Source organism: Strongylocentrotus purpuratus, unplaced genomic scaffold (assembly GCF_000002235.5).
Source record: "Strongylocentrotus purpuratus isolate Spur 01 unplaced genomic scaffold, Spur_5.0 spur5_scaffold_11, whole genome shotgun sequence".
In the NCBI taxonomy this organism is placed as follows: Eukaryota; Metazoa; Echinodermata; class Echinoidea; order Camarodonta; family Strongylocentrotidae; genus Strongylocentrotus; species Strongylocentrotus purpuratus.
This window is the reverse complement of record NW_022145596.1, coordinates 12,361,756-12,387,558: the sequence shown is the minus strand read 5'-3', so window position 1 is coordinate 12,387,558 and position 25,803 is coordinate 12,361,756. Positions and strand designations below refer to the sequence as shown.

Below are 25,803 nucleotides of genomic sequence, written 5' to 3'. Positions count from 1 at the left end.
GATCAAATAAGCACAGAATGTCAAGAGACCTACCCCAAAGAGAGCATCACTAGCCAGTCTAAAGCCATCAGCGCCTGGTTGCTGTACAAGCTCCAGATCATTGGTATTGTCGATAGCAAGGGTAGCGTTGAAGGCGATTCCGTTAAACTCCTGCATGATGGTATCTGGTGCTCCACGATCCAAGATCTTGAAGGCATAGAGAAGGTTAGGTGTGTCAGCCACGCATCCGTACTCGTTTGCGGCAGGGTCGTACTTGGGGATGTAACCATCGCGTCCGGTGCAGAGGAATACCTTCTGGATGTCAAGGTTGAAGCCGGCACCAAGGCTCTGGACGGGGTCGACATGGATACGTCCAAAGATGGTATCACCTGGGTTGTAGGCGACATCACTGCCCTCTCCGAAGCCCATGGAGCCATCAGACAAGTAGATGGATTCCTTGCCCACAAGGACGAACTCGGTGTTGAGGCTGTACTCCTCGGGAACTGGGTCGCTGACCTGAAATTTGAGAGCAAGGGAAAGTTAATACATTGTAAATCTGCTGTAAAACCAGCCATTCATCATTTATGATAGAATCATTCACACAGAAGTGCTAAGAGACAATTTCTAAAAGCTACAGTCAATTATTTTGACATTCATTGAAGACCAAGTATCTCCGTGTTTATGTATCTGACATGCTTCTTGCCATAGAGAGACGCCTGGTTTCAAGGAAGTGCACTTGTTGATTATTCCCTTGGTGATTATAAGGCAACCATGATCTAAAAGGCGATCGAAAACTGATCTCAGTTGCATTGTACAACTGTATTCTGCCTTTGGAATACCTCAATGCAATACACACCTTCTCATAGACACTAATACTGCTTCAAGTAGATTTTCTAGAAGTTTCATTTGATAAATCTCGAAGAGATGTTTAACTTAAACCCACTGACCACTGCATCCTCTCATTCCCCATATGTTCTTAACCCAGGACCATTTGGTTCCCCCCATGGCCAATGAGTTAAGAAGAGAAGATCCAATGCAGATTGATTGACTGACCTGTTGGAATCTGATGGGAAGCTCAAAGGTGATGGTGTCCTCCGGGTTGCAGGTAGGTGGCTGGCTGTAGACGGTGTTGGGTAGGGTGGTGCAAGGAATCAGCTGGATGGTGTAGGTTCCACTGTAGTCGGATACCTGTATGGTGGAGAGAACAAATGATAGAGATCTTTGAAAATCAAAAGGTACAATTGAGAATCATAGGGTACAGTTATTATCATACACTTGGGTGTATACACTAGGATTTGAAAGCCCTTATGAAGGTTCCAATGCACCCACAGGCGATTTATGCATTCTCTACAAATAGGAGATGTATAATTTCAGACGGGTTCTATCGCTCAGACATGTTACATTAATAGCTGAATTTCATATTTTGTGAGTCTGATTCATTAGACACCAATTAATGACCACAAAATAGCTTCAAGAATGGCTTATATTATCCAAGCAAATCTCAAATCAGGAACACTGATTTTTCAAGGAATTTGTTTCTTACGTTGGTCGTCGACATATGAAATTCTATTCATGTAAAAAAAGACCGACAAATATCAAGCCCTGATCTGATGAACAGACAAAAGAATAGTTTGGACAACTTACGGATAGATCAGAGATGAACTGCCAGAGCTGTTCAGGTTGAGCGTAGGTTGGTTCAGTCCTGAGGAGAGACAGGGAGTAGGTGAGTCCTGCATGGTCGATGGAGTTCACAGTGGAAACAACATCGGTAGCTGTGAAGGGAAAATAACATGGAATTAGAATTAGCCATCTTTTAAAATACTTAATGTAAGGATTACAAAGATACCAAATGTTTTTAATTCTTAAATCAATCAACAGAAGCTTCATTGGACCAAGCTACAAATTGAAACATCTGAGCAGTGTTATGTAATTTCAGCTGTCTTTATAATAATGGAAAATATTTCTGTAAAAATGCTGTATTAAAAAAAATAACATATCAGGGAATATACTATTGATGATGACAACAAATAGGGACTTATAGATTCGCACAAAGACAATGGGGATTGCTACGACCGACGTCCTTTTAATGCACTGCCTTGAATGGACGTCACACGTATTAGTCCACGCAAATCTGAAAGTCCCTAATGTCTGCAGGAAGGAGTTGACTTACATTGATGTGCCTGGACGAAGAGACCATTGAAGAGTGCCTCGGTCCTGAAGTTGACGACGAGACGGCCATCCTCATCGATCCTCATGCTGGTTGGGTACAGGTTACCTACAATCAGAAGAAAACAATACAATTATGATTACCATGTGACATTGTGACATTGGAAACACAAAACAAATGTACAGTGAATGGTCAAGGAAAGTTGTTGTAGGGGTGAAAGTTCAGCGCCCATGGCATTTGCTGTTGTGAGTCAACCAATAGAGGCTTAACTTTAAATTTACAAACTGGTGGCAGCGGTGGGATTTTGAACATGAATAATTCTACAAATGGATAATATCGTTGGGATAGGAGGTCACAATTGTGAGTCGCTCAAAGTAACTTGAAACACCAATATTAAGTTCTTCAGTGATAATCAAAGATATATGTGCAATTGTAAGTGATTCCCTTCCCTATCAGCTGAATGAGAAATGATGCCGCAACAATTCGTCCATAATCAAATTCCAACACCAATCTAATCCCTGGCTTCAACCCTAGAGCTCACACTATATATTATCTTACCCTACCCCTAAGCCAAAATCTGACAGCAATGCTACTCAAACACTTTTTCATTAGGCAAAAATAGAGCCAGAAGCAAATGTTGATGGAGCAACTGTTGAATCACAAAACCACTACTATAGCTTCCTGCCTTACCTTGGAGTGACTGGGTTCCAGTTGTGACCTGAGATCCGATTCCGTTCTGCCAAAGGATAGATGTGTCGTAGACGAAGGTCAGCTGCAGAGTGGACTGCTGGTCAAAGTGCTGCCAGCCTCCAGTAGCAACGGGTGAGTGGAAGACGAAGGAGACAAAGAGAGGGATCCTCATGCTGACGTAGGATTGGACCAGATCGAGGACCTGTGGATGTAGGGGTGCATTAGAAGAGCAATTTAGTCATTTATATTTAGAGCAGAGTTCACAGGTCATTAATGTTTACGGTTGAAATAGGTACGTTTTGATATATACAATGTAAAACATGATAGTCTCACCATCAATAAATCTGAAACATGCATCAAAAACTGACAAATTTGTCGATGATACAACCTTTACTTCTTTGTAAGCTATTACTAAGCACCAAGGAGAATAGAAAACAAGCTAAAGATCAATATTCTGCATCAGTATCGTTCCCACAATTGAATTGATTCTATGTTCACTTTATGAACTTGTGATATCCTCATCCTCCATTTCATCAACCACATCAGATCTTTAGCCCCAAACAACATCTATCCAGTCTACTTTACGTCTAGGGTCAAGGGTCACACGCCAAAAGGTCAGCCATCTTACCTGTCCATCGGTGCCGACCAAACCACCGCACTCGTCCAGAAGCTCAGACATTTCATAGTAAGCGTTGAACTCCCACAGACAAGCCTCAAGGTTCAAGTTACGGTAGAATCGAAGGGTCTCCTCTCCACGGAGCTCAGGAGAGTATTGGTAAGCGTAGGTGTCTCCGACGACGTTCGGGTTCTTGGTCTCTTCGGTGATGAAACCAAAGTCGGTTGGGACTTCATCGTAGTCGAGAAGGTTGGAGCATCGGTGGACTCCGACACGGTAGCCGTCCTTGCTGAGGGCAAGCTCGAAGTTGGAGAGTTGACGGGTGGAGATGATGGGAAGCATACCATCTAGAAAACGAAGATGAGCATTGAAGATAAAAAGTTAAGTTAGGTGTGGTACTGAATATCCTGTGATTACTCCATCTCAAGTCATCTTTTAGTATGGCACATCTTCTTGGAGCAAGTTCAATGCTCTACAAAGCATACATTAGAATTGTAAACTAATTTGGAGGTCTGCACACCTAACCTGTCACTTTCAGTCCTACAAACTTAATAAAGATATGACAGAATTTGACTGTACCTAGGGTATGGACAGGGTCATTTGTTATATCAAAGTGGACATTAGAAAGAGAAAAAAGCTAAAAATACTGACCGACATGAGGCATGGTGACGGTGAGACGGACTTTGTTGGGGTAGTCTGGGTCAGCAGGTCCGGTGTAACGCATCCTGGCGGTGAAGGGCTCTGCTCCGATGGCGTTGGCCACTCGTGGCATGCACATGCCGTCTGTGGAGCTGATGATGATGGCAGGACTGGGATGTTCACGGCCGGCATCACCCTCTGATCCGATGGCACGGGCTACGCACTGGACGCGGGAACCAGGTCCGAAGTAAATACTGTCCAGGGTGATCTGTGGGAGGGAGTGCGAGAGGTCAAGAGGTCAATTACTTTGCTTCAGGGTGATCGAGTCAAACACTTCTATGGTACCACTTCAATCATTTAAACACCAATTTGATTTTATTTTAACGCAAGGAACAGTACCGAGGGAAATCCAAAATATTTTTGGCAAACATTAAGAGAGTCTGTCTGTAAGTTTTACACTTCTTGTATGAATTGCAAAATAGAAAAATGATTATATACTCTCACAACACCATTCTCCTTCATTGATAATGGATAAAACATGACCATTGAAACTAAGAAGATTCCATGAGGTGGAATAGCACAATGAAGTGGAACAAGACGACAAAAAAATGCATGATTTACTTACGCTCTTAGTGGTGCTGAAGAAGGTGTCACTATCAGCCTGCCTGAGAGGGGAGGTCACACCAGTCTCGGAGGTGGGTGCGGAGACCATCCATCTGAACTGGGTTACAGTGTCGTTCAGACCCTCGGAATCACAGATAGGACCGGTGGTAGCAAAGTCAGGGTACTTGGGGTTGCAAGGCTGTGTAGGGAATGGAGAGGGATAGCACAGGTTAGAACAAACAATCAAACAACTGCCTGATCAATGAGGCCCCACATTCATATTACGGTAGGTAGCTTGGTGATAGTTCTCTTTAAATTGATACTGATGTCCTAGTAATGTTTATGTGTGGAATTATATCCTCTGGAAACAAAAATAACCCCCAAATCTTAGCATTTTATTGTAAGGACTCCTTTTTCTATAATACTCTTATCATTACACCCTCATAATTAACACCTTACAAAATTTTGATAGAGTATAGAATGGACATGAATTCAAAGAATGACTTCAGACTACTTACAGAGACACAGACGAGTGGGTAACCTCTTGGTGGGTTATCCCTGGCGTTGGAGATGTCATCGTAGTCGAGCAGGGACACGACCACCGGCTGGGATGGGAAGGTCACTCCAGAGGCCTGGCCTTCTTGTTCGATGTAGATGATGGCATGGTTCATCTGGGAGGAAGAAAGAGAAATAAGACATTAGATTTCATCTTCTACCAGTAATAATCATTAAAGACCGTCAATACTACTGGGCCAAGAGGGATTAGACCACACAGCAAGGTCACTGACAGGTGGCTATCTCATTAACTCAGCTCTCAACTAACATAAGAAAAAGAGGATCATGGGGGACCAACAGGCACCGATTGGGGAAGTTTTTTAGATAGAGGGAGCAAGTAGCTACAGGTAGGACAGTGGGGCTTTAAATGACTTGTAATGCCTTACTTAGACATGTGGTATTAAACTCTCATCACTTTCATCGTTTGTCCTATATGACCTTGTACTATTATTCTGTTCATAAGCTCAACCTGATTACGGATTCTACCATTAATCTTCCTGGGATCCTTACTAAAGAGGATAACAAGCTTTGGGGTATCAAGCAATGTCACTTGATTCATTAAGAGGATTTAAATTTGTGATAAGTGTCCCCCGGCTCCTTCAAAACATGTTGCATTAAAACCCTCTAGTAGTCAGTAGACTAGGCGATTAGCAACAGAAAGTGAATAGCGATCATCTGCATGGATGTTTCTTCCAGAAATGAAATTTCAATCTAAGAAGTGAGTCACTTGATCAGCTACCAAAAGAATTTAACGCCTGATTAAATAGATGTCTCCCTTCTCATCCACTTTTTTCATGCCTCTGTATTTTTCAGGGACTTTGTGCGACTAAGGGTTGCATGAGTGAGATCAGAGAACAAGGAAGAAAGGTGGTGAAAGGGGATTACCTTGATGTATGTAACTCAAGTCAACAAACTTATAAGCATCTCAATGATGCAGATAAGTATCTTGGGTATTGATCTATTAATCTATCAGCTACATGTTATTATGTCTTTTAAAACTAATAATCCTCTCTTTGACAACCATTCAATGTGGCGCCCCCTGCCCTAGCAGGGCCCCAAGATTCATCACCCATGACCCCCCCCCCCCCCTAACAACTGGAAAAACCATAGGTCGCTAACATTCTTTTCATTGTCTGTTTGCGATGGATGCAGGATGTAACTAGAACTGTCTATCCGCTTCTCTAGGGGTCATTGAGGGATCGTTGGGGAAGGATTAAGTTTCCCCTTCATGTTAACATGCCGATTATGTTACCAAAAGACGTCCCAATCATTTCCTTTTTGGGTATCAACCCAGATAACTAAGATCATTTATGAATGATGTATGAAATCAGGGAGTAATGCTACACTTTCATAGGTAAAAGGGTTAAAAGTCAATCATGTAGGTCTGTTGAGAGAATAGATCATTTTTATGTCATTCTAGATGCTACTGTTCTACTTTTGGGGGTTTTCCTTTCAAAATCATTTCTTTCGGGAGTGAGATTCAAACAGATCAGACTATCAGAGTAAAGGTTAAGGGCAATAGAGACTACCTTTCTGTACAGATGAGTTCTGCTATTCTTACATGACTTGACCTAAATTCTTGCATGAAGATATGAAACAAGATTTTAAATGTCTTATTTTAGTGTATCCCTGAGAAATTTAGACAGAATACATCTGACAGAACATATCTGTCTAATTTCCTTATGGAAATAATAACTCAACATTGGTCTATTATCTAATTTTTAAAAGAAAAAGAACAAATGATGAGCCTGATGATAGAACGTGTCAAGAGGAAACAAGCCTCCCCTCAGAAATATACCAATGTATTCCCTGGGAATTATTTGCCGCAGCTAGCCTGGGTCTTGAACCTAGAACCTTATGAGGAATACTAACCTGTACGTCAGCAATCATCATCTGGTCAGGGGTGATGTGAAGGGTGAAAGCCTCTCTCATCTCGTTCCTGTCTTCATCTGGAAGGATCTCAATCTCGACAACACGCTCGGTCACATTGAAGCCAAACTCAAGCACTGGGGGAATGATAGAAATGGAAATATTTTGTGAGTTATTTTTTAAACAGATAATAATAAACCAGTGTCTTCAAATCTATTCATAATTTTTATGGTAAAAGAACTTGGAAATATACTGGGGAGTCTATAATACTTAGCTATATGTTTCTATTGGAATCGAAGGCCTTTAAATTTGGTCATCTAGAAGGAGGGCAGCTTCGCTACAAGTCAAATTGTAATCTCTCCCCCCCCCCCCCCCCCCCCCCCACCCAATCTGCCCTCCTTCCCTTCCCTTCACCCTGTGAATAAGGGAAGTCGCTTGATCCATTTTCTAAGGCTAGGGGGAAGGCAAGAGTCAATCCCTTCCCCAAGAAAATGTAGGACTCGAGAAACCAGGAAGGGATGTAAGCCTGGATTAACCATGGGTCAACCTCAGACTCTCTACCCATCATCTGACGCTACGATGAAAGCTCTTAAGTACGTGTTTGCATAAACCTGGGTTTCCACTTGTTTCATTTGCCCCACAGCACCAGACGACACAAAGAGGGAGGAGAAATGGGTATTTTTCATCGTTTACAATTCAGACATTTTCCTTTCGGTATCTTTTCTCCCCCTTGTCTCGATGATTGGTTCTCTGTTTGTGAAGCTGTTGTTATCGAAGAGGGATGTCTCCTGTGAGATTTATATTTGTTTTTGGTGTGAAGTGAAATGCATACGATTTGAAAATAACCAACCAAATCTTGAATCAAATGAATCATATATTCCAAACATAATTATACATAATTATGTTTACAAATACATCATTTTCTCAACAAAACACATTTGTTTACAAAATACAACGGTTTGTAGGTTTGTATACAAACATCAGAAACCAGTGTATGAAGCTCGTGAGTAGAAGACACTAAACATATCATTTCTCATGCCACTACATGTATTGGTAGTGACATACAGCCCTTCTGTGATTCACGAATGACCTTGAGAGGTTCTTGCGGTCACATGACTGTATCAATGCATCCCTCTTCTGTTTAGTGTCCTCTACTCACAAGCTGCTATTGGAATTGACATGTTAAAGCACTCGCTTTCACTGATTGGCTGTCCTGGTATTACTCATGTATACTGCATGATGGTTAGTTTTGAAATATATGAATGGTGTTGGGAAATGAAATATGATAATGAGCGGACACGGTGACATGAAATGAAAGCTGATAATCTTATTATGTGGTAAAGAAAACGTGTGTGGGGGGGGGGAGGGGAGGGGGGAGCCTGTTGGAAGTTCAGTTGTTGGCTAGTATCAGGGAGGGGTGTAACTATCAGGAAAACTTCCTCTAATCTATTTCAACCTTCTTTCTGATAAGCATCTCTTTCTTTCTCTCTATACTCCTTTCTACCTATCAATGCATGCACCCATTTTATCAATCTTTTATCTTTAACAGTCCTATTCACTATTTTAAATTATTTTTACCCCCCCCCCCTTTCATTTTCTGTGTGTCTCTCTCTCTGTCTGTCTCTCTCTGGAGCAGAAAGCAGAAGGGTGAAATTTATTGGATTCATTATCTCATCAAACAGATAACTAGTTCAAATATCTCATCAGTTTCAGTTTCAGAAGAAAGAGTGAGGAAGTTATGTTCTGAAGTATAATCTGACACCTCGCCCCAAAGCAACCACATTTTACCATCCTTTTTTCTACTTTGTCTGCTCTTCCAGAAAATTCCACCCAGAGGCAAAGTTTGTATTATTAAGCTCTTGGTCAAGATCACTCTGATTTCTCCCTACATTTTCATCCAAACACATGATCTCTTTTCACAAAATAAGCCCCCTAAATAAGCCTAAAAGTTATTCAAAAGGAGACATAAATTTTCCCTCAAATTTTCAAAACTTTAGTCATAATAGCTATATAGTCATTTGACTCTACACCCACAGCTTGCAGACAAGCTACATGAATCATGACTCCATCCTTCCATATTTTTTTTCAGTGGTGGTTGTGGTTAATTAAAGAAACTGATTTGGTTAAAAAATAGTCAATGATGGTTAGGAATGCTCATGAAGCTTCATTGCCTATGCCTAAAATACTAGCAACTCGCCACAAAACTCCACTCTGAAATTGCTTTTCCTTACTCCCATGTACTCAATACCAAATTAGCATGACGAGGTCCCACTATGCAACTGTTGATTGAAGTTATAAAAACTCATAACCAGGCTGCTTTAGAAATTGCCCACTGCGATTTGATCAATTGAATTTGTGAGGAGAGAGCGAACGAACCGTGCACGCACCAGTCAAACCCAAGCCAGCTCTGGCAATGATTTTATCGTCAACTAACGTCTGCTTTTCCGTTCCCCTCCCCCATGACGATGGATCGCGTTATCCCGGCCTTACTTAACCCTTTTCCATGCTCAATTTCATGGGCAGGAAACTTTCAGTCAACAAAAGTGAGCAGGGAAAATATGAAAGCATAAGAATTATCAAAATTGATTCTATTAGTGGAAATCTAATCTGATTTTCGGAGTAATAATCGCAGAAATAGATCTGGAGTTTTTTGGAAGCAAAATATTTTGAACAGAAGATGTGAAAGAAAAAAAGGAAGTGCTATGACATGAGAGATGTCAATTATTGATAGATGTACTCTGTGAACACCTCTGCTATTTAGCTTACATTATTTTTATAATTTGAAATGTAGCAGACATTTGTTTGTCATAATTATAAAGGTGCTTTTCATTTTTTTCCTCTTCTTTCCTTTTGCATAAAAGAATCCAAGCACAATCGGGCCAAGTCTGCTAACCCATAAAAGACAGACTTCATTTTAAGTCTTTAGTAAAAAAAAAAAAAAAAAAAAAAAAAAAAAAAAAAAAAAAAATCTCAATGTTCTTAATGGTGTGACTGAGGTTTGAGAACTAGAATCATTCAGAGACCTCTACCCAGCTATCCCACTAAACTCCTCAATTTCACCCTTGACCTATGCACTCGAAAAGACCCATTATTACATTCTTCTGCTCAATTTCCAAATTCAAGTCCCCCTCTGAAGAATCTAAATGATTATCGCATTATGACAGATATATGCAAGATACTCTCAAGCCTCTTCATCCTCGGGATTCAGAACCTCTACTGTCGGGGTCGTGACCTTACAACCTCTTGATTGACAGGTCAAAGTCAGAACAGTGGTGTTGAGTGTACAGGGCAGGTAATATTACTGGCTTGGGAGATTCATGAACAGGAGGAGAGCATTAAATGTTGTTGGGGAGCAAACTGGAGAGTTATGATTTTTTCTTATTTCTGTTAAGTTTTCACAATTCAAATGATGAGAGATTTGTATTCAGAGATATCATGGACGGACACCACACAAGAATCAGGGGGTGGGACTACTGAAAGATTGAATGCAATTAGCGTTTGAATGCTTTGACAGCTCCAACACACAATTCAGGTCACAATCACTACTTTGAATTTCTCTTTGAAAATGATCCTGCATGTATATTCCTATTAGGGTTAAGGGTCATGCGGAAATGAATGCTACAGAATTTTAAAAGAAAACACATTTGATTTCATTATTCGATATGTAGTTGGTCTAGTCTCATTTTTTCTCTTTAAATTATTGATATTACTCAGAATATGCATTCCCTTTGTATCTTGATTTCAAATCATAAACTCCTCATTTAAAAAAGAAAATAATCAGGTTTGTCATATATGGGATTGGAGAAAGAAAGGGGTGAATTGTACAGCCGTAACACATTTTTAACACATCTGATGATACTAGAGGCTGCTAACATGGCCACACCTTCCCAGCTTGGTTACTCATTCGAAGAGCCAATCCCCCTGAATGCCACACCCTAATATGCAGCCTGCACCTAATAAAGTTCAGTTTTAGCCTCCCCTGGTTACCCCCTCTTTCAGACATACATACCAAATCTCCAAAGCTTTACTCAGGCTCGATAGTTGAATCAGAATGATTAATATATTAATGTAATCATTTTAATTATACTTGTGCGCTAGACTTTTTGTCTCTGTTGACTTTATCTCCCTCTATTATTCATTTATTTATGAATTCTCCCCTATCTATTACTATCTTTTTCATTGCTCCCTCTGTCTGTGTGTCTCTGTCTATATATATTTCATTTCTGTGTTGTAAACCCACACAAATTGCCCTTTCTTCCTGTTGTTTACCTTCCTACATTTCTTCTCTTTCTGGTCAACACCACTCCATCTTTCTGCCTCTCAACCGTCATTCAGACAATGTAAATCGCAATCCCCTACAATACTCTACAAGAACTTGCGTGACAAAGGCTTCCAAACATTTTCCTGCGACGCTTTCAGACAGGAAACGGTTAAATTTGCCTGTCTCTTTTTCTTGGTATTGACTGCACATGGATGCCAACTCAGGCAGATATAAGACAAATGGCCTCAAACGTGACTTCTTGTTTCTCAATAGTCAGGAAGAGTGAGAGAAAAAAAAAATTGCTTGATCATTCAAATAATGGCAGGAGAGGTTAAGGCAATTGAAACATGTGGAAATACCAAACAGATTGCTGAGAGCCAAAAAGAGTGTTGGCTCACATCATTTTGCAGATTTAGTGCCCTTCTGGCATTCAACATATTACATTGGAAGTGGGAATGGGGGTCTAATGAAAATGAGAGACCCAGCGAGGGTCAGTGGTAATGTCCATTTACAAATTATTTTATCTTTTTATATAAACTGCTCAAATTGGCTATGTGCAGTAGGATATAAAAGCTACATGGCAAAGAACAGCTTGACCAATTTGGTTTACCGATTACCATGTGGAGGATGGGAAAAGGATAGTTTGGGGGCAAGAGAAATGTTGGAGATGTACGCAGTGATAAATTTACAACTAAGACCTTAACTGACCCAACTATAACTCCCTTCTTAGAAAGATACCAGGCAGATTAACCATGAAAAAGCATTGGAATTGCTTTGAATTATGAGTAATGGTTGGCTGGTGATAACAAAGTGTAGCTAGATGATTGATATGGTGCTGTCAGGGGAGGGGGGGGGGGGGGGGGAGGGGGGCTTGCGCAATGACATGATTAGCTCCAGAGATTACCAATGACTCTGACATGAACTTCCAAAGGTTTGCCCTCAAGGAGTGACAGGGTTCTTGAGGACTGGTTCTTGCTCTTTGCTAACAGAGAGTGGCCTCTTTCCTTTACATGCACATGTCCAACAAAATGCTTTTGAAAAGGGAATTATTTCAAGGAAGGAATGATTGATGAAGAGTTGATGAAGAAATGCCAGACATGCGAACAGAAAGAAAAAGCGATAGAAAGAAAAGAAGGCAGAGAGAAAGATAATATAGCACGAGTTAAAGAGGTGGAGAGATAGAAAGAAACTCAAAGGAACAACAAAAAAGAAAGGGAGAAAGAGAGAGACAGAAAAAGAAAAAGGGACAGAAAGTGACAGAAAGGGAGAAAGAGACAGGAAGAGAGAGAGAGAGAGAGAGGGAGGGGGGGGGGGGGGAGTCAGAGAAAATTTATGGATAAATGAAGTAAGTCTTACACCAATGTTGGCGTTCTTACCTTGCGAGAGGGGGTTGTAGTCCAGACCACTCCTGGCTGAGCCATCCTTGGTGAAGACACGGACAATAGAGGTCTGGGAGGAGTCTCCCATGCGGATGACAGTGATGGTTACCGTGGCGACAGAGTCGAGGTCGGTGGGCTCATCAACGCTGAACTTGGTCTCGGGGAACTTGATGACTGGAGCTGTGTGGGTTTGAATGAGAAAGAGAATGAGAATGACATATTTGTGCTATTTGGAGCACATGTTCCAAAACTCATGTACCTTCCAACTTCCATTTGCTCGTCAAACAAAGACTCATCTAAAGGACAGTATTAAAATCTCGCTCTTATCATCCTCTTCCCCTTTTTTTTTAGATTTCAACTAATGTGAATTGTGCTAATTACTGTCAATTTGACATTACCCAAACCTCAAAAGTGGAAATTCTAATATTAAACATGGTACTGTGTATTTTTCTGTCACTCAGGATACCAAAATGCTTTTAAGTTCTTTAAGGCTGGCTGATATAGCTCCTTCATCCACACAGTGAGTTGACAAAAAGATCTTTCAACATAGGCGTTACAATACAAGATCGACTAAGTTCTTCAAACAATATTTCAGTCCAGCAGTGAAGTGAATCTTTCTGAGTTTACTTACCATCTCCAACATCGTGTACGGTGATGACGGTTACGTTCTGTTCGCCAATGACGGCAGGAACGCCTGAAGCGGTACGTGGTGATCCAAGGACAAGACGGAAAGATTCATCAGGCTCGTAGATGTTGTCTCCCATCAGGAGGACGGAGCAGGTCTTGGTCCTTTCGCCTGAAAGTGAGAGAGAATGAAGGAGTTAATGACAAGAAAATATACTTGGTATATGTGTGATGAGCGCAGTAGTGTGTAGTACTGTAGGACAATATAAATGATGGCTATGCAATAGCTTTCCCTGTCATGTACACACTATACTAGATGCATGTTCACACAGTCTTTACTGGAAGATAAAGTTAAGATTTAAAATGTTGAGGGTAAGGGCTTGCTATTAAAGCTTGTTTTCATTTCAAAATGATACAATTAAGAAGCAAACTATGGTCACCAAACTAACAATCTCCTCCTCATCTTAAGCTTTTGCATTTTCAAAGGTACTTAATGTTTGTAATGTTTAGATCAATCTTTGCACTTCCTTTAGAAATCTTCATATGAAGAGAAATTGGGATTTTAAAAAAAAACTGTAATCTAATGATCTCCAGACTAGTGCAGTGCCTCTATTGAAGAAATGTAATAACTTTTGTAAGGACTGTTTTACTTTGATTTAATATTCAAGCCCAGCCAGTTTGACCTTATGTCTACATGAGCAACTTCTCAAAGGCTTTGAACCCTGAACCCTCCTACTCACCAGGCAAGAAGGTGATGTGGGAAGCCTCTGTGTTGGGTCTCTCATCATAGTCCATCATGACCTGAGCGGATCCTTGGCGGGTGTAGCAACGGACGGAGCTCTCGATGGACAGATCTCCAGTGCGGACAATCTCTGCGGTGACTCTGATGTCATTCTCGTTGACTTCGTAAGTGGGGTGTCTGAATTCAACCTTGGGCACTGAAATCAGATAGAAAGATAAAGCGTGGGTTTAATTAAAAATAGTCTTAAATGTATGAATTTTATGCTGTGAGGATAAATACACTGAACTCCAGGGCAGGATTCAGTACTAGAAATTTATTTCAAAATTATTAATCTTAACCCTAAAAACCCTCCATCTCATCTTAAGTCCCTTTCGTTCACCCCCTTCTTGCCTTATATGTACCCCTTCTTATACCCCAGTTCCACTTCAAAACAGAAACTAACTGAATTAGTTACACCTGCAGTTTGAAGGAAATCCGGCATTTCAAAACAAGTATGTGACATTTTAACTGCACTGCTACTATACAGTCTACACATATTCCCCTTGATACATTGTGAGGTATACACTTATGTCACGAAAGACAGTTTATGTCAAGATCATGATCCATCTTCTGTCGAAATCTTAGTCCAAACCTCAAGACGATATGATTGGTGTCAAACATTTGTTTCCAATAAAAGTACTATTTGGCTGCGAAGGTAGAAGTGGCTGCGAAGGTAGAAGTGACTGCAGCATGTTTTTGACGGAAATTTGGAGCTGTTTCAAATACTCCACCAATTTTCTCATGTCTTGTTTGTCCCCCTCCCACTCAAAATTCTAGGTGGTGGGGTTAATTTTTTGCATGAACTCTCTGTCTCTGAGGGTCGTTTTGGAGGTAGTGATTACACCACACGAGATAGCGTGTGGGCTTCAAGTATTATTAGAGTAAGGAATTGAGATAAAGATGAGCTATCAGATTCTCTTTTCCATATTGGTTTTCACATAGCTAGGATGCCTTCGGAATTCTTTGAAGATATCATCTACATGTTCACGTCAACAAGTGGTAACATAAAAATCATGAATCATCACATGTATGCACTTGAACGGCAGTTACTTTCTACTCTGTACCCCCCCTCCCTCCCTCCCCTCCCCTCCTATCCAAATTCAATAGACCAACATCTGGTGCAACATACACTTCCTACATCAAGCCTGGTATTCGATACATTACTGAAGACTAAATGCCTGTTCTTGCTACATCCTTGAAGCAATCATCAAAAGATTCGAGACAAATTTGTCATTCTTGGTGTTTGGCCATTTATAACACCTGCCTTTCCTGATGTGTGGAATTAAATAATCCAATTGAGAGGATATTAGGAGGTAGAAAGGGGAGGATAGGGCAGATGCCAGTGTTTAACTAATTTGTACCAGTTTGACAATTTCTGGCAGGTATTCAAATGTTTGCAATCAAACCTATTAAGAATTGGACTGTTTTGATCCAGCAGTGTGCTGGATTATCTTGGCTCTACAAGTGATTGTTGCTCAAGAAGTGGGACAACTACATGTACTTGAAATGAGCAACTGTCAGGATATGGTTTTGGAAAATCCCCTGCCACCTTCTTCTTTCATTTCTGCCATGATTTGCACCAATTTACTCCTTCCCATCCCACCATCCCTGCACCATTCTGCGTATCCTAAACCCCATCTCAGTTACCCCATCCTGCAATCATCCTCAAAGATGTTGTTTTGATGGAAGATTTTTGTTCTCACTTGCCATCATCCTTCAAGTTTCCCTAGGTACCAATCTAATCACTTGCACCCTTTGCCCCTTCTTCCAACCCCCCTTCCTCCAACCCCCAATCCTCTCCCAGCTCCCTTATACTCCACTTACAGTCAGAGATGGTGTCATTGATGGTGATGACGGTCTTGGATGGTAGTCCGAGGACGCCGTTCATGGGCATGTTGAGGACGAGCTCAAAGGTCTCTGGTCCTTCAAGACGAGGCTGACCACGGTCATCGATGATGTAAACCTTTACGGTCTGCTGGTTGACACCGGGAGCGAAGTCCAGGTTGCGGCTGATTCCAGCGTAGTCTTCACCAGCTGGAAGTAAAAAGAGGTTGTGGAAGGTTAATTAGTTGGTCATTCAAACCAAGGAATCAATGAGTTTAATAATTTATAGATTCATTGTTTGATTATATTCTAAAGATACGAAGATAAAAGATAAGTATATATGAAAAAGACAAGTGTGAATACTAAACTGATATGAAATACAAAAAAAGGAAAAATAAATAAGATTAACGAATACAAAACATTCACAAAACTGAATGAAAAACACAATTAACATCTACTAAAGTTTCTTGAAACAAAATGCTTAAAAGAAAGAAGCTTTTAAAATTGCAAGAAAACATTAAGTTTTGCGTTGAATAGCTTCAAGAAACTAACATTCATTATTCTGACAGGGAAGACGTGCTTATCTTTTGTCATCCTCAGGAAAGAAAGATGACATAAGAAAACATAGAGGCATGCATCTTTATCTGAAAACACATGGAAATTAAATGACGGAACATCAGCTGTGGAACATTTGTTCTAATCAGATCATGTTCCAACCTTTTCAATAAAACTTTTTGACAAGCCAACGAGAGGATACAAAACAGACAAGATTCTTAGGGCTCTTAGCAGATGATGCATACAACACTTAAAGACATATAATGGTCATATAAGTAATTGTCTACAAAATCAAAGCAAACTATTTAAAATGAGCCTCTTAAATTATAATGCAGAATCAATCCAGTGCTACTCTGAACAGTACAATAACCGAGAGAGCACCGCGTAAAATGTATCTATACGCACATGTGAAAGATATCCCCTATATCATATGAAATATTCACTTTTAAAAGTATATTACAGGCAGTTTTGGTTTTTCTTTGTTATATCTTGCCATAATGTTTTAAAGTGGAGTTTGCATCATAGCACTGAATTGGTTTTGTTCAAAAACAAAACAAAATACCTTTAAAATTGAGGAAAAGTCAACTAGGGGTGAAAACAACAGGTGTTGATAAATCCAATGACACACTCCCGGTATGTTGTCATAGAATATGATTTCCTTGGATTATACATCGGGATGAAAGAATAGAACCGTCTGCTAGACATGTTTCATTAATTAACGATGCATTACTCATGCAACCTCAACTATTTTGCACAGCTACATTGATACAATGTCACTAAGACCAGGGGCTTGCTTCATTAAGAAAAATTGAAGAAAACGTCAGACATGATTCTACCGCAAATTTGCAACCAATCAAATGTTATGATTTTGTTGGCTTATATCAATTATGGAACTTGATAGTAATAATGGGTTTTGTGAAACAGGGTCCAGGTGTGTGCAACCACATCATGACACAATGTCATCAGATGATTAGACATATAATAAGCTAATGTTTCCCAGGGAATGTTTTTCCCCTAATCTTTCGAGTTATCAAATCATTGGAAAATTTCCTTGTATCAAACATCTTCAAATTGAATTTAAGATGGCACATCGAGCTGCCATTGATATATGCCATTACTTTTATATAACATTAAGGAAAATGTACTGGTAATGCCTGAATCAAAACTCAACAAGACAACATCAACAAATTCTAGACTATACTGCATGCAAGCTTTATACACTACTAATACTCAATATAACTCTTTAAAAAGCAAAAGTAAAAATGAAAAAAGGGAACCATATTTATAGCTGAGAATATACAGCACATCAATGTAAACAAAAGATAACAAACCGAACAATACAATTTTAAATCTAATAATCATATTTTACCAATATTCTTTCCATGAAGCAGGATTAAAGAAAAAATATCAGAAAAAAACATTACCATACAAGTTGGAAAGGGGGTTATGTACTCAGAATATGAAAATATTCAACGAGGAGGGGGCCCCTTTTCTCAAGACGCTAGCAAGTGTCTAAACTGTCAGGTGCTATCTGGGTGTTGTTTTATTACGACTACTGGCAAGGGATAAGATGATAAAGGAAGTGCTGCTCTCAGTCATGAAGATAATTTGATATGAAGTGAACAGAACATAAAAGTCATCCCAAATTTTTGAAGGGGATATTCTCATTCTTTATTAAAAACTTTGTACTAAAAGTTGGGTCTGTATTGCTCCTTAACAGATTTTTATTACAATCTAAGATAGTTCAAATTTTCAGCTTAATAAAAAATACAGTTATGATCTTTCATAAACTTCATTTCCCCTGTGTAACTTTAGTATTCAGCTTTGAGAATATATATACATTTAAAAAAGACTTTTTAGAGTAAAATGTACACACAATTTGGAATTTGTATTGATATTCAAATGATCAACCAGTATCCAAAACCTTGAAGAAGAAAAAAAAGAATTTAGAATTTTTCCAATTTCGCACATAACTTGCCACATTCTCCATGCCACCCAATCCCTACTTAGCCTTGAAATTAAAAGGGGTAAAGCGATTTTAGCATTTTGCCTTGATCCAACTGTGTCCATTTTAAAATGAAATTGAAAATTGAAGGAAATGGTGCTTTGGACATCTCTCTTTGATGGCATAATGGGATGAGAATCCCTTCAACTCAAGACAGGAAATCACTTCTAGATCAGCCCCGATTTGAAGTGATCTCCTAGCCAAGATCTCTCGAGCCAAAAGGATTGCGTCTTCATCGGAGTTTGTGCTCCTGTTATTACCCCTAGCCAGTCCCGAAGCTAACATACACCCCATAAAATGATTTAGAAGTTTCTATGGAGAGGGTCTGGAGAATGTGTGGAAGTGTAATAGCTCTATTAATGGTTTGCATCATGAATCTTTACAGAAAAAGGGCCATTCTGAAATCCACAAAGTTTCTGGTCTAACAGTATTCAAAAAGTGAAAGAAACTCCTGGATGAGGGAGACTAGCAAAGGTCAAAAGGAAACTTTTGAGAAGGGTTTAGATGGGGAGGGGGATGCTTCTTGTCCAGGGGAGGGGGAAATCTTGGTGCTTATGTTTAAAGACCCTGGATATTCACACTAAGCCAGAAGTGTAAGCTTTTCAGATGAAACGCCTCAACACTTTGTTCCTAAAACCTGAACAACTATGATACATCATTATTGGAATGAATACTTACCAATGGCAGAGACGGGGTTGGAGGCACGGGATCGAACAGTGATAGAAGCCATCTTGGATACATCGGTACCAGTCCTGAAGACTGTGACCTCGATGAATGGGGTGTTCTCGTCAACCTTGTACTCGGGCTCGCCGAAGTAGAATGATGGAACTAAACAGAGAGACAAAGAGATGGTTTTAGTTACAATTTATCGCCTTAAAATCAAATGAAGATTGAATATAACTTTTATCCATTGTAAGAGGTAACATACCAGACTAGAAATACATATACCGTATATATATGTATTTCTGTTAATTATGAAAATGAATTTGTAATATTTTTAACTTGTATTAAAAACAAACAAAAACATGCACTTTGTGGACTGTATGGAGCAAAGGGGCATAAGATTCACAGACATTTTGGACCATTGTGAACAAATCTTAGTGTTCTTCACATGTCTTTTCAAGATTGCGCCCTCTTTGGTTGATTCTATGCACAGTTTGTGTATCCCTTTCTCTGTATCTATTCTTTCTTCATTTTTGTTGGAATCACATCAAATACTAAGATGAACTGTTAGTGACTTCATTTGTTACATTATTTTGGTCCTGAAGGCCGTCTTTTTGTTTCTTTTTGTGCCAGCGTCTCTCTCCAGTTCCTCCAAGTGAGAGGAAGGAATGCTACGCACCACTGATGCAATCCATTCATTGAAATGCATTCTTAAGTATCTCATCAGACTTTTATTCTTATATCACTCTTAAGATTCAGTGACCGGACGCTGACCCCTTTCCCTGTGATTTTTTTATTGAAAGGGCAACATACAAAAGGCAAATATGGGACAAAGGCTTAAAATAGCACATAAAAGTGCATAGTTGCTCATCTAACTGCAAGTGATCCCAAATTTGCATGGTTTGTAAATTATTATAACATTTCATCACTTGAGAATTTGATTGATAGAACAACACAAAAGAAGATATGATCTTATGTCAACGGTGTCATTAAAAAAGTAACAGGTGCACTGCTGCTTATCTAGCTGTGAGGGACTTTATTGTTGCGATTGTTTATTCTGTTACATATGATTTGATTTGATGCGTTCAACTTCATGTACACAATAAGGTGACAACAAATCGTTAAGGAGTGTGAATCAAACTGTTACTAATTTAATGAAAGGGTTCAATGCTATTGTGAAGTGTGTTTTTTTAGCAGCATCCTTATTTCATACACTTATGTAAACTTTGCAATTGTGTCAAGGTACATGTCTGATATATAAATCCTAATTTCTAAAGTGTATAAACGATATTTGTTCCCGTTTTCCACTTTGCATAAGGCATACATTCATTCATCCAAGCATTTTCAGAAATTGAAGATATTCAGTTATCATTCTAACATATTTATCTCAATGACTACAATTTTTTTTAAAGATCCATCAACAGCTAATCTCTATAGTTATAGTATCACATAAATGCCCCCAAGATATTTCAAAGAACTATCTCATTTACCAGTAAGCATTTCCGTAAAATGGCTTCCCTCTGTGAAATACATAATTGAGTAAATATTCAGTTTGCTGTTGAGGGGTTGCTAATTTGCATCAACACAGATTTTCTTCCTACACTTTTGTGTTTCTAAATTGGCCAGCTCAGAATAGTACCCCAGGGACCACTAATTATTATTATCCCCTAGATATAAACAAATCCTATATGGGGGAAAGAAAGGAATAATTCTTGGTGGGTCTTCCTTTCAATTCGAGTCAAAAGATTTTGCAATCAGCTCTTTTTTGTTGTACAGGGACGAAAGCTTCAGCTTAATTTGAAAAATTAACAAACCCTAAGTAAGTAATTGGTAACAGTTGCAATTTTGAGGAGTATTCATCTAGTCAAGAGGCAATTATTTAGTCTGCGGATCAGTTTCATTCTTCTAATTGGAAAAGGGGGCCATTTTCAGCAGGGTTTAAATCCCCACAACCTTGATATAAATCATATGATTTTTCATGAAGGGGTAAACTCTTCTCACTGAAAGTGCACTCTGGGGTCTACAAAAATCCCGATTCAAAATTGGAAGCAAGAATACATTTAAATTGTTAAAATGGACGCAGAATTGATACCCTAATTGAATACTAAGGTGTTTGAGGGTGATTGGTTTCAGTTTGTTTACCAATATGTGAATGGATGTGTTCAAGTCAGCTTAGGAGCAGTTAGCACCTGATTCAGCTATTAATTTAATTAACCTAATTTTGACTCAACTCATTTAGTAAAGTTCTAATTTCAGGATATTATCGTGAAATCCGTTTCACCCCCTCCCCTTTTTTCTCTCTCTCCCAAAAATCTATATCGATAATTGCGTGAATTAAGGATTTGACCTCAGCAGGTGAAAAGGGGGTATAGTCTCTTTACCAGAATGTATCAAATGTCATCAATATTTCAGCACAAAGATGTGCAACATAAATATTCATCACTTGCTGAAGAGTATTAAATGAGAAAAAATAATTAAATATAATATGGTGTTCATTATGGTAAGAAGTCAAGGTACATCATTTACTTTTTTGTATAAACCAGTTGATGTGCATTCTCCTGGCTCATTTTGGAATTGAGCATGTCTGCCAAGACTACTTGGTATAGGATGAGGGGAAGGGGAAAGGGAAGAGGGGTGGAGAGGGGGTATTGAGGAAACTGGTTTACTCTAAAGAAGTCTGAATTGGTTACAGAGTGTTTCCTGCTTATTCACAATTTGACCATCAATTGAGGGGCCCTCGTCTGATAACATGGGGGTGACTCAAGTCACCCACTTTAAGATTTGCTCATCTGAGATACCCAAGAGTTCTTTGAATAACCGAGGCATAAGATGTAGTTTTACTTGATAGATGGCATGATATAGGTGTGTTGTATTGATGTATAAATGAATAAATTGCTTAATTAATCTCAAGTTAGTGTCAAAACCTGTATAAAAAGGCAGAGAGAAATAAATAAAGTGTCACTAACAGTAACAGGTGGTCTATTTAAGCAGTTGCCTATAATACATGTGCAATGAGAAACATAGACATTAGGACATGTATTCCATTAGGAAGCATTTTTATTTTATATGTTTGCTTTTGTATGACAATGGGCCACAGAATAATTGGTCATTTCTGCTCTACCTGTCAAAAAGGAGACATTATTTAGTCTACCATAGGGATTTAGAGAAAATGATTTATGGATTTGGTTGGGTAGTTTTATTTCTCCCAATGTGTTTTTGTAAAATGCCTTCCCTCATGAATGATGCTATTTGTGAAAGCCATTATAAAACATTTGTATCACATATTAAAGAGATAATATTCTCAATTGTATGTGATGGCTTTGCAGATGTCTTTTATCATACTAGGGTAAATACATGTATTGAGAGTTTATGAAGAAATGTGTTTTATATAAAGTGATATAGGCTCACACATGACCTTACAAACAATATAGGCATAATAAATTCAGAGGTGGTTATTCAGAGGTGGTTTTTAAGAGCTAAAATCTGGATGGACAAGTACTATACACCACATTCAGTACACACCTGAACATGTTATTCCACTTTTAAGAGCCAAGATGAATGTGCCTGTTTTGCTCTCCTCATGAGTTCCCGAACCCTGAGGGAAACATTATGTAGTTCTGGTCCCAATTAAATCTACATCATCCCAGTTTTAGGAGGACAATGTTCCCCGTTATTCCAGCGAATGTTAAACAGCTTGTCGACATCCCAGTCAGTAACCTAACCCCATTGGGGGGTTGAGATATGGGGACCCTTCATTATCGGGAATTCTTTGATTTCTTTCACCCCAAAACCAAGAAAAGAAACCCCACACGTGTTTCCACCTTCTGATCAAATTCAATCTTTATCAACATTTGAAAGACATGTATCATATCAGGTTACTAAAATACCTCCCATGTGCTGCCTATTTGTGTGCAATGTTCAGAAGTTGAACTGGGGATGGATTTCGATAATAAAAGAACTAATACAGAAAAAGCTTTACAGGTACAGGTACCAGATTTTATATGTGTGAAGGATGAATGAAACATCAAACTGTTTGAATATTGTATATGTCTTACTGTTTAACAAATAAGTATAAACAAAACACTCATTCATGCATATTTTTAAGAATTCGGTTGTCTTGAAGTAAAGCTCCACTTTACACCTGCTTGCCATTTTCCTTGCTTGTTTTGCAATTCAGAACACTTCCGATTTGTGCACAAAAAACATAAAATAGGACCTTTGTATGCATGGTCAAATTGTTGCTACCGCTATTTTGAGAGGTTTTTATAATTTTGTTTGCTACCTTTGCCCTCTTGCCCTGTGTAAACATTTTTTGAAAGAAACCCAACTTCTGTATTGAAACAATACCACAATGAAACTTTGAACTACCGACACTGTTCGGTATTCATACCCTACTTTTGAAAGTCACCTACTGTATGCTATAGAACAAGACAAAAAGACTGAAGAAAAGTGTATACCACTTCAGGAAGGCCTACCTAACAAAAACAAACAAACAACAAACAAGTGTAGGTGACCAGGCATTGATGCTGCCTTAGGATAACACAATGAGGTTGTGACCAGGCCTATATTGATGTATTTTGGGTCTTGATTCTGCTTTGCATCTTGAATATAGAAAATATCTTCAAAGAAATAGCTCAGACTTTTGCTTATAGTTTTATTGGAAAGTAGGGAGATGGCAGATCTAACATAAATATCAAGAACTGGTTTTCTTCTCTATTCTCATAAAAATAAAAACAAAAACGATATAGCTCCATGAAAGTTTGTTATGACAATGTTGGAGCTAGGCCTATATGGCAAACTAAATGTTACATGCTCATTTTTGTGTCCACTTGCTTCAGAAGCTTTTTTTGACAAGCTTTATGACCCATTTCCCATCGAATAATCCAATTTGTTTTGGGCCAAATTAGTCATAATCATAATGGCACTTTGACCTTGGCATGGCAGTCACCAACCCACGTCTCAAAATTAAATGCAAACAAAGCGGGTCGGTCGGTAGTAGCACGGACAGGACTAAACCGACTGCTGAAGTAGATTGCTTGGACAGGTTTTGGTACAATGTGAAGCTATGTACAGGTAGGAGGAGATGCAGAGAGAGAGAGAGAGAGAGGGGGGGCGGGGGGGGGGGGGGGCAGACAGACAGACAGAAAGAGATAAGTGTATCTTTTTATGGGAAGGTGATCTTATTTTACAGATGTTTCAACAGTTATCCACATGCAGCATCTGGAAACATTGGCCATACTAATGGGTCAAGTTTTATGTCTAAAGTCAACCTAAAGTTGAAGTGTGATGGTAAAGAGATTCCAAAACTGAAACTGAATCTCCATAAAATGTCACTGCACATTTTGGCAACTATCTAACAAGTGTCTCTGCAGAGTGCACCACTAGGGTTCTCTCCATGTGGTAAATCACTTTTAAGATATGAAGTTTAGGGTAAGAGTGTCCTTTCTGATCAACAGGTTTCTGTTAGGGCCTAAAATGGAGGACATTTTTATGGATCATGAATCTTAAGTGTTTATTTCTTCAACATTTAGACTCTTGGAGAAGGAAAAATATAGGTAAAATTAAAGTGATAGTGAGAATCCAAAAGAACATTTCCTGAAGTAATTTGATTGGAATAGAAAGAGATAATGTTTCGCACTACAAGGTTATATGTTCAAATTACAGGTGTCTTTTTTATCTGTAATTGGATTTCATGCATGATGAATCTAATATGTTTCTGTCAATGCAAATTTCATTTAATTTTAAGGAGTTATTACATCTGCAAATATTGTTTTGCATGTTCTGTGTGAAGTTTAAATACTTTAAATATCCAATAACCATTAGATATAGCCCCTATGCGACTTACTAGCTTCTACTCCTTACCCAAATACTCATCACCCAAATCATCTCATCACTGAGGGACCAGATGAGCCCAGATACGACACGGGGTCACCTGGCTAGGTCAAAGGTTATACCAGTAGGTGTGATGAAGGTGGGAATGAGCCCCTGTGGACCCCAAGTCACCCCCTCGTAAAGTTGATTGGAAAGGACTCGAAAACTCATTACTAATTCCTAATATGATGCGATACTCAGACCAGACATCTAAATTGGGACTCTGGGTGGTTGAAAGTGCCCCTCGAAACCCCCCCCCCCCCCCCCCACTGAGGTTGATTTGGAATAGATCTGACAGACCTAGAATGATGGGTTCATTGTCAGAGCCAAAAGCCATCTTCAATTTGGGCTGAGTGAAATCTAATTTAGACCTGTAAGGTGGTTATTTCATTATAGAAGAGAGCTTGTGAATCAATCCCATTTTCAGTAGGGTTTCGTAAAGTTTTCTACCAAATTTTTGCCCTTTTTGATCATCCGTGTGGTTGCCAACTTTGTATGTTTACTTTTGCTCTTGTAATGTCTGTTTTACAATCAGAATGTGTATGATTGAAGACCACTTGAAGGCTCTTCCACAGTTGATTTTGTTTATGCACATCTTTCTAAAGTATCTTGAGTAATCTTCGTTGATAGTTTAATGCCACATTTCCAAAACTTTATTCATGACTCAGGACATGAAAGCAAGCATCTGTTCAGGGCCAGAAGGGCAGACCATATGAATTCTT

General features: G+C 39.1%; 1 protein-coding gene across 1 annotated transcript in view; it reads right to left on the bottom strand.

The window, feature by feature from the left end:
• LOC579397 (extracellular matrix protein 3) overlaps positions 1 to 25,803 on the bottom strand; it is a 42,410-nt gene that overhangs the window by 3,598 nt on the left and 13,009 nt on the right. The window contains exons 5-19 of the mRNA XM_030980664.1: positions 19,226 to 19,375; positions 15,988 to 16,197; positions 14,123 to 14,320; positions 13,390 to 13,554; positions 12,756 to 12,938; positions 7,122 to 7,255; positions 5,213 to 5,365; positions 4,717 to 4,893; positions 4,104 to 4,359; positions 3,465 to 3,799; positions 2,837 to 3,038; positions 2,150 to 2,254; positions 1,624 to 1,751; positions 1,033 to 1,167; positions 34 to 495 (exon numbers count right to left, since the gene is read on the bottom strand). Of these exons, the coding sequence (XP_030836524.1) occupies positions 34 to 495; positions 1,033 to 1,167; positions 1,624 to 1,751; positions 2,150 to 2,254; positions 2,837 to 3,038; positions 3,465 to 3,799; positions 4,104 to 4,359; positions 4,717 to 4,893; positions 5,213 to 5,365; positions 7,122 to 7,255; positions 12,756 to 12,938; positions 13,390 to 13,554; positions 14,123 to 14,320; positions 15,988 to 16,197; positions 19,226 to 19,375 (2,993 nt within the window). The remainder of the gene's footprint in view (positions 1 to 33; positions 496 to 1,032; positions 1,168 to 1,623; positions 1,752 to 2,149; positions 2,255 to 2,836; positions 3,039 to 3,464; positions 3,800 to 4,103; positions 4,360 to 4,716; positions 4,894 to 5,212; positions 5,366 to 7,121; positions 7,256 to 12,755; positions 12,939 to 13,389; positions 13,555 to 14,122; positions 14,321 to 15,987; positions 16,198 to 19,225; positions 19,376 to 25,803) is intronic.